Below are 13,993 nucleotides of genomic sequence, written 5' to 3' on the forward strand. Positions count from 1 at the left end.
ATGCCTCACCATTTTCCCATTTCTCCCCTGTGGTAAATTAGTCCCTCACTCCCCATTGTCTCCCTCACCGTCACACATGGGTAACTCTGTCATATGAGCAGCATACATAGAGGCAGAACCCTGACTATGCCACAGGCGTTTATCCTCCGTTATGTTAAAAGTAATTTCCTCTGTGTAAGACTTCCCCATTTATCTCCTTTCTTCTCTATATACGATGTGGCAAATTGCATGCCTGGAGAAGATTTTTATGATCGATTTTTATGATAATATATACATGTATAATAGGTATCAGGGCCTCGGAAAGATCCTACATGAATACTTATGCACACCTCCAGGCCAGGACATATTCCCTTCTAGAGGATCATTCATCCACTGTCATCATCATCATCATCATCCCCTCTCTCATGGTCACTCCCTGCCCTGAGCTGCGGCCAGACTGGCCGTGTGTTGTGATTTTTGTTGTGGCGGCCATATTTCTGTAACCCCCTCTCTCACCCAGAGGGAACACTGGGAGAGGAGGCCTCGGCCGGGCTCCACCTCGGAGGAAGACCACGAGCGTGACACGGTGGTCTTCATGAAAGAGACCCAGTTGGGCATTGAGAGGAAGTGCTCCAGCATGACGGTCAGCTCCACGTCCAGCCTGGAGGCCGAGGTGGACTTCACCGTCATCATGGACCTCCACACGGGCGTGGAGGATTTCTCCAAGGGCCTGTCTGAGCTGGGGGAGAGGGAGTGGTTGCCCGAGCGGCTTCCCGAGGTGGGCCGGGACGACTTTGAGGAGACCTCCAGGTTCTATTCGGCCCGTCTCATGGGCTCCCATGACATGTCCGCTGTAGAGGAGATGCCCCCTGTGCACCGTGAGGATCGTGTGCGCCATGAGGTAGACACAATGTACCCCATCCCTGATCCTTGCCACTCCCTGTCTCCTCCCTCCTGCTTCTGAGAGCAAATCCTGCCCTTAAAGGGAAACTTCATTATTTTTTTCAATGAAGCCCTTTATCTACTTCCCCAGAGTCAGATGGACTCGTGGATGCCATTGTTATGTCTCTGCATGCAGTTTGAAGGACGTTGCTAAATAGCGTTAGTGCAATTGCTAACTAGGGATAGTGAAATGACAGGAAGACCATGGTAACTGCTAGCACGCTAGTACATACCATCGACTTCCAGTCATTACGCTTACGCTAGTTAGCGTTAGCTCGCGAAACTACCCCTAGCTTCCTTCATACTAGATGCAGAGACGTAAAAATGGTATCCATGAGTTCATCGGACTCTGGGGAAGTAGATAACGTCATTCCTTTAATGAAATCACCAGTCACCTTTTCTGTTGGAGCATTTTCAGTTGCCATTTTTTGTTGTTGTTGATGTTTTAATTTTATGTTTACATGTTATACAATTATTTGTTATATTTTTGCTTAGTCTTTTGGTTTTTGTTTATTTATTTTCCTATGGTTTGTCCATTTGCTGTTTTCGTTGTTTCAGATTATTGTGAAATGTGTATGTTCTCTGGTATTTTCCCTTCCATTGTCAGTCCTGCTTGCGTTACTAAATGTTTGGTCTGAAATGAAGTGATGTACAATCACCAATTGATACTGCAGTGTATGACTATGCTTGTATTGCTTCATTGTCTGTTTGAACAGTATTGTAGTTTTTGAATAAGAAATGTATTGTAGTTGAACTAAGGATAAGCACGGTCAGTAACACGTCAAGGCCACAGCACGTACATGACAGAATATACAGTATTCAGACATCACGTAAGTAAGATTCAAATTTGATGGATTTTCATGTGTCTTTCAAGCGATTCACCCACAATTATTTCCAACATATAAACATAGAAAATGACATACAGCATTTTGATTTGTTTAACACTTTTTTGGTTACTACGTGATTCCATATGTGTTATTTTGTCGTTTTGATGTCTTCACTATTTTTTTCACAATGTAGAAAATATTAAAAATAAAGAAAAACCCTTGAATGAGTAGGTGCGTCCACACTTTTGACTGGTACTGTACTTCGGGGCTCAATTTTAGGACATTTGTTAAAGATTTGTTTACCGTCAGGTAATATTGACGACGTTGGAGAAGAATAGACTGTCTATGGTCTATTAAATCTTAGTGTACCTGTCTGTGTCCTCCTGCTGCAGCCCCCAGTAGCCAGGAAAGACCCCAGTGCTGTTAGCGCTGCCCAGATGCTGAGGAAGGCCGACACTAAGATGGAGACACATACCAATGGGTCAGAGGTCACCAGCACCAACATCATGGACATGTCCGAGCAGGTACACTAGATCAGTCTATGCATATGGACTCACTCATGTCCCTCTGTGTTTTGATGTTTGATGATTTAGCCTTGTAAAGCAGTCAAATCTGTTTGTGCTCTAGCCAAGTTCTTTGACAATAAACATGACAGATGAGTTGTCTGAAGCACATACCAGATAAGTGCTATCAGTTTTGTGTTGTAATATTGATCATATATGCCTCACATGCGATCCGGGACTATACAATTAGCCTATTTAAAAAGTTTTCTGACTCCATAAAAATATGTTTCCAATATGCAAGAGACTACAGATGCGATACAGTAATAGGCAATCGAGAAAGGTCTGAGAATGGAATTCTTAATTGAATTAACATTGTAAAATGACTGAAATCACATACAAGGCATAAACTTAAGTTACAAAGCTTTGACACTCATTACACGGCATTATTATCGGATTGATCAGAGCGGGAGAGAGTGGGAGAAGTCATAGCCTGAAAGGGCATGCCCCAAGAGTCCATGAGGTGGAGAGAGAAAGAAAGAGCGAGAGAGCACATGAATCTCACCAGCGCAGGTCAGGAACAAAAGAGAAAGAGACAATGAATCCGAGGCCCCTTTTTTAACAAGGTCTCAGTTTGGATTCAACATTTTGAGGTGTTGAACAATAGCATTACAAAGTGATATCAGACTTAAAGGATGTTATCGCAACAGAACCTCTGCTACCCAGAGGTGTGACAAGGGGGTTGGTGAGATAATGCAGCATTCCTACGACAACACAAAGGAAATCCTTGCATCCAGTTGATAAAAGTCACTTTGGTACCAGTGCAGATTAGTGTTACCAGTGCTAGTGCATACTAATGATCAAATGACAAATGTAGCAGAGTGGCCCTACAGTTTGACCAGAAGGCATCTGAAATGATCTTCAGCAGGAAATGGAAACACTGTCTTATGGTGAATAAGACCATTTCTAGGTTCATTTTTACCCCACCAATATAGTTTGATATTTTTGTAAACAGAGGGAAATGTAATTAGTCATTTAAAGAGGAAGCATATAATCCTAATATAGATGAGACATTTTCTCTCCGTAGCTCTGCTGTACTGCAGCTCTTGATTCGATTGAGTGACATATTCTCACGACCACAGGGAGTTAAAGGTCCAATGGAGCCATTTAAAAAAAATCTCAATATCAAATCATTTCTGGGTAACAACTAAGCACCTTACTGTGAATGTTTTAAGTAAACAAAAATAGCTTCTTAGCAAATGGCAATTTCTCAAGCAAGGATTTTGCTAGGACTGTCTGGGAGTGGTCTGAGTAGGAAGGGGAAAACTGAAAATGAGCTGTTATTTACAGAGAGGTTTGGAACTCTCTTTGTTATTGGTCAATTAACACATTTACCGCATGGTGATGTCACCATGGAAGGCCAAAATCAAATCATGTTTTTTAATCCATTGGGACTTTAATAACGTTGTTATACAGGGATTAAAGTATTGACAGGACATTAAAGAGAATTATGAAAGCATGCGGGAGTTCCATTCATCTCTAAAGGCAGAGCATGGAGCTGTGTCAGTCCCACAGGTGCCTGATTAAAATGTAATTGCTGCCTCTGGTGTGTCATTCATATAATGATGAGGATGAGCTGTGTTGGAGCGGGTTTCTTTGAAGTGAAAACTCAAGTCAGTGTGTGTTGAGCAGAGAAATTGATTGACCTTGAATACACTGAGTGTACAAAACATTAGGAAGACCTGCTCTTTCCATGACATAGACTGAACAGGTGAAAGCTATGATCCCTTATTGATGTCACTTGTTAAATCCACTTCAGTCGTGTAGATGAAGGGGAGGAGACGGGTTAAAGAACATGCTTAAGGCTTGAGACAATTGAGACATGGATTGTATGTCTGTGTCATTCAGAGGGTGGATGGGCAAGACAAAATATTTAAGCGCCTTTGAACGGGGTATTGTAGTAGGTTCCAGGTGCACCAGGTTGTGTCCAGAACTGCAACGCTTCAGCGCGCAACACAATATCAGGAAGGTGTTCTTCATGTTTTGTACACTACGTGTAGGTACATAGTCTTCTAGATGACAAATAGCCATGTCTCGTGTGTTGAGCCTCTTTGGCAGATGTGCTCTTGATTTGGAGTAAGCAAAAATACAGTAGCGTTTTGTGTGTGTGTGTGTCTGCAGCAAATGGAGGCTGACATCAACTGTAACGAGACAAAGGTCTCCAGCAGCACTGACATGGCTGAGCCACCAGAGGGCGACCTGGTATGTATCATACACTATTGACAATAGCGGAAAGGCTTGAAGGCTATGCTATGCAAGCTCTGTCTGCAGTCTGATTCACTACCCTTCTCCCTGAACTGCACACTAATTCAATCCCCCTGGTGGATTTGAAAGGAACTGGACTGGTGTAAATATGGTGCTCATGGGGGATAAGGGTATAGAGAATCACTCAAATCTTCCATGACAGGTTTTGCATGTGCAAATAATGGGCTGCACATTTAGAGAATATATTTTGCCAGATTGTTTAGTTTTCTGCCTTAATATGATATTGCCTCACAATTTTTGCATGTGCATCCTTTTAAAATAGGCTTGCTATAAAGACTTCTCCCCCTTATAAATTGTGCATAGTCACATGTTTACAACATGTCATACTGCTACCACATAATTGGCTTTGGTTATCTATGGCACTTAATATTTAAATAAGCTCCAGTTTGTATCACAGTGCCAACAAACATGCTGCAATGATAATGACAGGAGGATCTGTTGGGTTGAACTTCAGTAGTTGGTACGCTCCTGCTTGGCTGCCTATTGGCTTATAAGTTGCTTTATAAATTCATCCTAATACCTTGCTTCTGATTCACTACGGTCATGGTAGCTGCATGCAATATGGTGATCAGGTTTTGTGGACTGCTTGTTCCCATATGGACACATTGCTCTTCTCCCTGATTAGTTGAATCATCATGAACATGATGACTTCATCCCTTCATCTAAGTGACATTTTCTTTCCTCCCTCCCTCATCCTTCCTGTTATCCCAGAACCAGAACCAGGAAGTTGGCAGTAGGAAGGAAGTTCCTCTCCCCAGTATAGAAAATGGCTCCCATGTAAGTACATAATTCACCTTACCATCCTCCACCCCCTTATCTTACTCAATAAACTATGCTACTGTACTCTGACTCCAGACATTTAGTCCTATACTGTAGCGCTTGATTAATTGTAGCTGACGCAGTGATAAAGGTTCCCATGAAACAATGCTCTTGTTTGTTGTTGAATTGAAGCGGTGTCTGTGATTCACTGTATGTTGTCATGTAGAGAGAAGTGGGTAAAGATGCAGTTGTATTTTGGCTGGACTATACCTTGAACCAGCACCATAGTGTGTGTGTGTGTGTGTGTGTGTGTGTGTGTGTGTGTGTGTGTGTGTGTGCAGGGTTTAAATTGGGACTTTGTAGGTGGCAGAGACAAGGTTAGGGTATTGCTAGGGTTAGTGTTGAACCAGGGTGTGGAGATGAAGATAAGGTTAGGGCTAGGGTTAGGAAAGTGTCTAGGGTAATGCTAACTGCTGTATAATGTATTACCATTCTAGGGGGAGGGTTAGTACTCTATTCTACTTTTTATCCTACTCCTATATGTAGCCTTAGAAAGGTTAATGAAATCAATAACTTGCCAACATCAGATAATTCATTTGATGATACAGCAGTAGCTATACATGGATATAACATGTATAGAAGAGACAGGGATGCAAATAGGGAGGTGTTGCTGTATGTGCGTAGAGAAGATCTTATGTCAAGTGTTGTGGTTGCAGGTTCATCTGGCATATCTAAAGCCTTTTCTTTTTGGGGTGTTGCTATAGGCCACTAAGTACTAACAGTCAGTATCTACATAATATGTGTAAAATGCTTGATAGTGTATGTGATGTCAACCGAGAGGTCTACTTACTTGGGGGCCTGAATATTAACAGGTTTTCATCAAGTTGTTCACTTAAGAAGAAGCTTCTTACTGTAACCAGTTCCTGTAATCTGATTCAGGTTATTAATCAACCTGCCAGGGTGTTTACAAACACTACAAGAACAAGGTCATCCACACGTGAAGAACTTTGTTCTAAAATTGCACGCTTAGGATGCAGTGATCACAATATAGTGGCTATATCCAGGAAAGCCAAACTTCTAAAACCTGGGCCTAAAATAGTGCATAAGAGATCACACAAAAGATTTTGCTGCGACTCTTATGTGGATGATGATCTGCATCCAGACGGTGCAGTTGATGCATTTATGAAATTGCTTCTTCCAATTATTGATAAACATGCACCTGTTAAGAAACTGACTGTTAGATCTGTTACGGCTCCATGGATTGATGAGGAATTTAAAAAACATCTTACTTGCTGACTTACTGCAAATTGAGAAATGATGTGACTGAACACAACGACAAAAAATAAGACACTGTATTATGAAGCCAAGATAAATTATATTTTAAAAACTTTGGAGTACTTTCTATTAAATTTATACAAATACAATTTCAACTCCGTCTTTCATCAAATCAGATGGCTTATTCATCACAAAACGATTTGATGTTGCCAGTTATTTTAATGATTACTCAATTGACAAAGTGAGCAAACTTAGGCAGGAAATGCCAACAACGAACAGTGAGCCATCGCACTCGTGCATAAAAAAACTAAATAATGAAAGAAAAGCATTGCAAGTTTGAATTGGATATTTTTGTGAAGTTAGTGTGTGCGAGGTGGAAACATTACTGTCATTGATCAATAATGACAAACATCCTGGCATTAACAACTTAGATGGAGAGCTACTGAGGATGGTAGCTGACTCCAAAGCCACTCCTATATGTCATATCTGTCGTGTCTTTGGCATCATTAAATTGAAGACGGTTATTTTATCAAATCAATTCTCTGTAATTATTATTACGTGATAAAACTAATCGTGTAAATGTAAACAAAAAACAGTAGATATGGTTACAAGGAAATGATAGGGGAGGTTCCCTAGTGGGCTGAGCCGATATGACGGCTTGCTAGACAAAGGGAAGTGGGTGTGGACTAAGAAGGGCGGGAAAGACGAGAGTCACTACACAGTTGATAATTATATTAACTGAAATGCTAATCCTTTGCACATGAACGCTCACTCATTTGGGAATAACTGCAATCAATATATATTTACGCTCAGTGTGTCGTTGTGATCTCTGTTGGAATCGTCCGTCTTTCTGTTGGAAAGTTCATCTGATCGTCTCTCTCTTCCATGAAGTCTTTTGTGGTTAGACTGGGTACTTCAGAGTAACATTCAGAAATGTTCTTGTAGAATAGATGTTGCGGCAGTTGTTGGTCTTCGCATTTCAGGTCGATTTCTCGCTTTAGACTAGTAATTAGTATCGAAAATTTGCTCTTATTCTGTTGGAATCGATAGTCTCAGAGTTTCAACAATCATTACAACCTTAGCTTATACTGAGGTTTTTGTGGTCTCTACTCAACCTTCGCTCCCTCAGCTGACCGAGGTATGCATGGTCTGAAGGGGTTTCTTCAGGTGGGGGTTTTATTCGTAACAGTAGAAAAGGGTTGTCCCATGACGCCAGATCATGTCTGTGCTCACGGGGGTGGGCCAATGACTTAGTTAAACTCTCACATTAACGGTTCAACATCACCTTACATAATTTCACAAATAGTTTCATCTTTACTCATTCATTTTATACAATAATTAGATGCAAACCTCATAACGGAGGCTCCTGTATAAACAGAGGTATGGTAATGTGGCTGTATTGTCTTTCATGAGGTCACAACATGAAACAAAATGGACCGGGTTGTAGCTGGCTACTCCATCGACTGTTTACACATTCTCCAAAACATAGAACTTGAGAACTGAACGTCATGACATATATTTAATCGGAGAATAGAGGAAAATTGTTGTCCTCAGGCCTGGAGGGAAGCTAAAGTCATTCCGCTATCCAAGAGTGGTAAAGCAGCCTATCAGCTTGCTGCCTGCTCTATGCAAACTGTTGGATTTATTTTGTTGGACTAAGTACAAATAAAGCAACACCTCATGGCAAAACGTCCATGTGACCTACAGTACTTGTTGTGTGTATGTACTAACTGATAGATGCGCGCACACACACACTTCATGTTAATGTTTATTAAATGTATTTAAATTGTCAATTCTTTTGTCTGTAATGTATTTTTCATTATGTGTCAGTTAATGGGGGTTCTAATAAATTAAATCAAAAATCCTTGTTGGACCCATAAGGTGCTGGAACTAGGCTCCATCTGGCTCTCTTTGACCCTTGCTCCGGTTCAATTTAACCACTGGATGTGTGTGTGTGTTTGTAGCAGCTGTGCTGATAATGTAAGTGACCCTTCTTTCTCCTAATGACCGTGCTGCAGGTGAAGGCGGCCACCCTGGGGAGAGAGGCCGTAGTGTCCCCGCTGACTGTCACCGCCGACAATGTCACCTCAGCAACCACAACTCAAGTTACCAAGGTAACCCCTCGTGTCTCCTCTGCGACCTTTAAAAAAAAGTTATTGACACTTCCTCTTCACTTAATATACACTATAGAGCTATGAAAGGACACAATTATTATCTGATCTGATTGATGTTGACTGTGTGTGTGTGTTGTGTTTCAGACAGTGAAAGGTGGCTACTCCGAGACCCGGATTGAGAAAAGGATCATCATCACGGGAGATGATGACGTGGACCAGCATCAGGTGAGGAACAACAGTCACAGCCGTTACTAAGTTAGAAGCACTGTAGAAATGCATGTCATTTGTATGGCATCTTTCATGGACACTCAAAGACACTAATATTGTAGATTGAGTGCAAATTAATAGTGTCCATTTAATGGGAACAGTGACCTTTATCACACAGGCCCTTGCCATGGCGATACAGGAGGCCAAGCAGCAACACCCCGACATGCTGGTGACAAAAGCAGTGGTTGTCAGGGAAACAGAGTCTCCCACTGAGGAGCAACATAGAAAATCGGAGGTATGTGGAGCTGCAATGTAAACATCACTGTCAAGACACCATAGTATTGCCTCGATAAGTAGGGAGATAGTGATAGACAGTGTGTTTGTGTGTGTGTGTGTGTGTGTGTGTGCGTGTATGCATTTATTTGTGAATGTATGCTATACAGGCTATAGGTGGCTTTAAATATGCCATAGCTCACGCATACAGTATGTTGGACATGGAAGTCAATCACGTTGTTTAAAATGCAGGTTGCAATCTATTGTCATGATTCTTGCACTGCAAGCAACTCTGTAGAGTGGTCACTAACTGGCAAAGCCACAAAGTCATAAAATCAGATTTAAACCTAACCATAACCTTAACCACACTGCTAACCCTAATGCCGTACCCTAACCTTAAATTTAGACCAACATTTTTACGAAATGGGCAATTTTAACTTTGCAGCTGGCCCATCTAGTGGAAATCGTTCAGTTCTGCCTCTAGGGAAAGATTAATGACGACAAACCTCGACTTGCGTTTAAACCACCTTGTTTATCCCAGTGTCAGTTTCACAGAGCTGTGTTTGTGTTCTCTCTCTGTTTCAGTCCTGATAACCCATGGTGGTTCCTGGGAGTGGGGACAGGAGCCCATCAACTCCCTGACTCCCACTCCACCGTTGCAAGAGGACTACAGTAACCTACCCACAGTGTATACTACAATACAATAGACAGCTCTCCTTGAAATAATTTCCGTCTCCTCTCCTGTCCCTTTAGCCAGAACCGACTGTGACGCCGCCTCTGACCCATCCTCACCCACCAACCACTCTTCCTCTGGAAAATGCCCTAGAAAATGCCCGGTGTTTGTACAGTAGACCCCCATGAGGACTGACTCATGGTTTGTAAAGAATAGGGCTACAGGTGTAGGATCTTAATTGCGTGTGTCTGTGCGCGAATAGGGCTGTTTAGCTCTGGGATCTGTGAGAGATCAGTATAATGGTTCTGGTATTTTACATCCCCAGACAGACTCTGTATGTACAGTACAAACATAATGGCATGTTAATGGTTCATCACCCCTGATCAGCATAGTTCAATTAAATGTAATCCACAAAACGATGTAATCCACAAAAAAAACGGATCGACATTTCCCCAGAACACATTGACTTACCTGTAAGTACTGGTCATTTATTCTTAAGGAACTCAATAGCCCACCCCCACAAATTGCTGTTATATATGGTCACCATGGAGATGCCTGCTCTGTGCTGACATCATGCATGAAGCATGGGGACTGGGTGAGTGGAGTGTGAGGAAGGGGTGCTCTGCAGGGGCCAGTAGTGAGGGTCAGCCTTTAATGCTTGTTGTCACCAGCGTGACACATATATAGTCAACAGCTGTCTTACTAGCTTTTTAAACATTTTTAACAATAGAACGATCTAATTTAAAGTCCAGTGTTTGCTTATCTTCTGAAAATAAAAATCAAATGTGTCGATTTAGCATCTCATACTCACATGCATGATTCTAAGTAGTCGAGGGAATGAACGATACGATACAGAGCTGTCGTGGAACTGACGTCCACGGGAAGTGCTCAAGGAGGATTCTGTGGAATATACTTCTGCGGCGTGTAGACACTGCATGTCAAACAAAGCTGACGGGCCTATACTGATAGGAGAGTCAACGGAAGAAATACGTGGACAGACACTTCTACAACATCAAGAGACTATGAGTTGGGACTCCGCTTGACATTCCGGGTGCGTTACTGCTCCAGGCTCTGACGCTCGTTCTCTGGATTGTAACAAACAGAATCCTTCCACACCCCCTTCTGTGCTCCTCTGCTCATCCTGTTCTCCTTCACTCATCATACTGTTATACTTTTAGTCGCAAATGCTGGTCGCGTAGGGCAAAAGTCAAATCATACCCATTTCCCCATGTAGTGCACTACTTTGGTCAAAACTAGTACACTCTACAGGGAAAAGGGTGTCATTTGAGACAAAGCTATAGTCTGGTCAAATGAGCAGTTTTAATATAATGTTTTACAGTATCTAATTTTATGAAGTGTGAGGATATGTTTGATTTGGATTTTTTTTAAACTTTTGTTTTTAAGTTATGGTGTGTGAGTTCAACATTTGTATTTATAAGAGTGGTGGTGAATGTGAGCCGGCGGGTTTCTTGCCTTCCCTAAAAATGATTATTAAGTGTGGGATTCTTTTTTCTGTTACCTTCACAGACAAAGCCTGGATTCATAGTGTGACACGTTTTAAGGCCAAACTCCCATCACCTTCGACAGATAGACAGGCGGTGAACCTGTTCCAGAACACCTAGCAAAGGCGTCCGTAGCCCTGCCTGGCCAAATCTGTATACTCTCTGGATAATAACTCTAAAGCTATATTCAACAGCTGCGTATACATTCATCAGTCAGTCAGTCTGAAAAATCAACAAAAACAATATGCTGGAACAAACTGTTGAATAAATACTATGCATTGTTTCCTGTGCGGACTAACTTTGAAAATATTACCGAGGAGAACCCGATTCATTTTATGGTGTGCCGCTCTGCTCTCATCTCCTACAGTATATGATATTGTTTATTACAGCGGTCAATCTTAACTGCTTGTGAGACTTGCAATAACCGTCTCTTTTTGTAGCCACCTCGCTATTGTAATCCATTATCAATCTATTTAAAAGAGAACTGTGAGCTCTTATGCATATAAAAAGCACTACCAAAACCGTTCCAAGATGGAGTTGAATCTAAAGTTGAGTTCTGCCACCGTGTTCCCATGGCTTTGTTACCGTGCTTGGCATAGTTACTCCACTCTCACTTCACCCTGAAGTAACGGAGAAGATCCTTCGGACCTTGTCTTATCTGCTGTAGAGTTCAGTCGCTGTGAACAGAGTCCCTAACAGTTATTTTGTATATTTTATTTCATTTTATCTGGTCAAATGACACTGGATTCATGTTAAGGCACTTGCTTGCAAGTGATAGGCAGCAATGATATTGTTAGGAATGTGTGTTTTCTCTATACTGGACACACACCTCTGAAAATGATTACTTGCTGTACAGTATAGCCATTGAGAAAGAAGTTGCTCTGTATATCTTGATGTGCTGTTTTGAAGGGTGGATATTGTATGTATGAACATAAATACTTCTATGTGTGCATTTAGTTACAAATATACTGGAAGAGTGGTATGAGGTTGTGCGCATTTTGTAATGGAGAATTCACAAATGTGCAATGTTACGATTACAGACTAAGTGTACGTGCTAATACAGTGCACTTGTTATACTGAAACCATGGAAGTAATTATTTAGCCTAGCTGTGTGATCTACTGACATTTCAGCCATCCACTCTCCATGTGGTGTTGAGGTCATGACCTCTTCTTAGAAGAACTGGTTAATACTATAGATTAGCTATGATACACTGTTTCAGTGGTAGTAATAATATGAATTGGAACAAAAATATATTGAAGAGCAGAAAGATGACAAACAATCACAGGCCCCAACATGACAGAACTAACTGGCTGATTCCATAGGCTCACATGAGGCACTGTCCATCCCACTCTTCTTCTTCCACCCTTCAATTCACCTCAACCTGTTTGTTCTACATTCCCCCTAGTGCTTGGTGGTGTGTGTTTGCTGTATTTGCGTTCAGTCTAAATGGAAAACATACATACGTAAATAAATAAATGTCTCAATGCTATTCACATTGTCTCTGCGATTTTCATGAGGAAGACAAATGCTGCAAGACCATGTTATGGAAACCGGTAAAGGGCTTGAGACGTTAGGCATTTACATTTAGTTTGTTCGGAATCCTGCATTGCCATCTTGTGGCCCTTAAGAGAATTGCAATTGGGAATAAGATTACAGAAGGACAATACTCAGTCAAGCATAATCATCATTCTCCTCAAATTGATTCAAATATCGCTTAATGGTTATAGTTCTACTATTACTGCCACGTGCCAGTTGTTCTATTGTTGCTTTGTATTTTGAACATTTTGACTGTCATTGGACATCTCTAACTCTTTATATATACAATCTAGGCTCTAAGGGGGGAATTCTGAACCGAGTTAATTAAGCCCTTCATAAATGTTACGTAATTCCCTTTTTATGGACTTTTCCCTTTCTTTACACTTTTCTATCGAAGAGTATTCTGACCTTGAACTTAAGCTTGAGGAGAGCATGCTATTCGCCCGCTATTCGTTTGAGGTGGAGATCAACGAAATGAAGGCGTGGTAGAGGTGTGTCTACAGATTCTGATCTTGACAGACACATTTATCAACACAGAGGTCTCCGATCACTACTCTGAACTGACAAAGGGGGACCAGAACATCTCATTTCAGAGAGCTCTGTAAGTTGTTCCACACAAAGAGTGCAACAAAAACTAAAATCAGCTATCCCCAACTCTGTGGAGACCGAAGGGGCCTCCAGTGTTTTCCAATTCTGAGTCCGGGATTGTTAATTTGTCAGTCTAAATTGAATTAATGATAGGTAAATCGTATGTTTCTGCCTGAGTGCTTTGTAGATACACAAGAAAAATGTTGCTCTCTCTATACATACAAAGAGGCCCAACCTCTTTTAAAAAAAATACAAAACACAATGGTGAGCTCTATAACCATCACCAGTAATAAACCTAAGGGCACAATGGAAAACTGCATCTAGTGGTTGAAGTGTAGATTCTGCTTCATATAGATAATATCCCCATAATCTAAGATAGACATGCATTGCTTGCTGTTTGCGGTTTTAGGCTGGGTTTCTGTATAAGCACTTTGTGACATCTGCTGATGTAAAAATGGCTTTATAAATACATTTGATTGATTGATTGACATA

General features: G+C 41.3%; 1 protein-coding gene across 9 annotated transcripts in view; it reads left to right on the plus strand.

Annotated features, from left to right (window-relative positions):
- The window catches only part of LOC112254339 (band 4.1-like protein 1), a 125,064-nt gene extending 112,198 nt beyond the window's left edge, over positions 1–12,866 (plus strand). For all 9 annotated transcript variants that reach the window (XM_042324262.1, XM_042324261.1, XM_042324265.1 and 6 more), the window contains 8 exons: positions 500–880; positions 2,141–2,272; positions 4,430–4,510; positions 5,285–5,350; positions 8,626–8,721; positions 8,866–8,946; positions 9,107–9,223; positions 9,787–12,866. In XM_042324262.1, the coding sequence (XP_042180196.1) occupies positions 500–880; positions 2,141–2,272; positions 4,430–4,510; positions 5,285–5,350; positions 8,626–8,721; positions 8,866–8,946; positions 9,107–9,223; positions 9,787–9,792 (960 nt within the window). In that variant the 3' untranslated portion in view covers positions 9,793–12,866. The remainder of the gene's footprint in view (positions 1–499; positions 881–2,140; positions 2,273–4,429; positions 4,511–5,284; positions 5,351–8,625; positions 8,722–8,865; positions 8,947–9,106; positions 9,224–9,786) is intronic.
- Positions 12,867–13,993: the final 1,127 nt, after the last annotated feature.

Source organism: Oncorhynchus tshawytscha, linkage group LG07 (genome assembly GCF_018296145.1).
Source record: "Oncorhynchus tshawytscha isolate Ot180627B linkage group LG07, Otsh_v2.0, whole genome shotgun sequence".
NCBI classification, from domain to species: domain Eukaryota; kingdom Metazoa; phylum Chordata; class Actinopteri; order Salmoniformes; family Salmonidae; genus Oncorhynchus; species Oncorhynchus tshawytscha.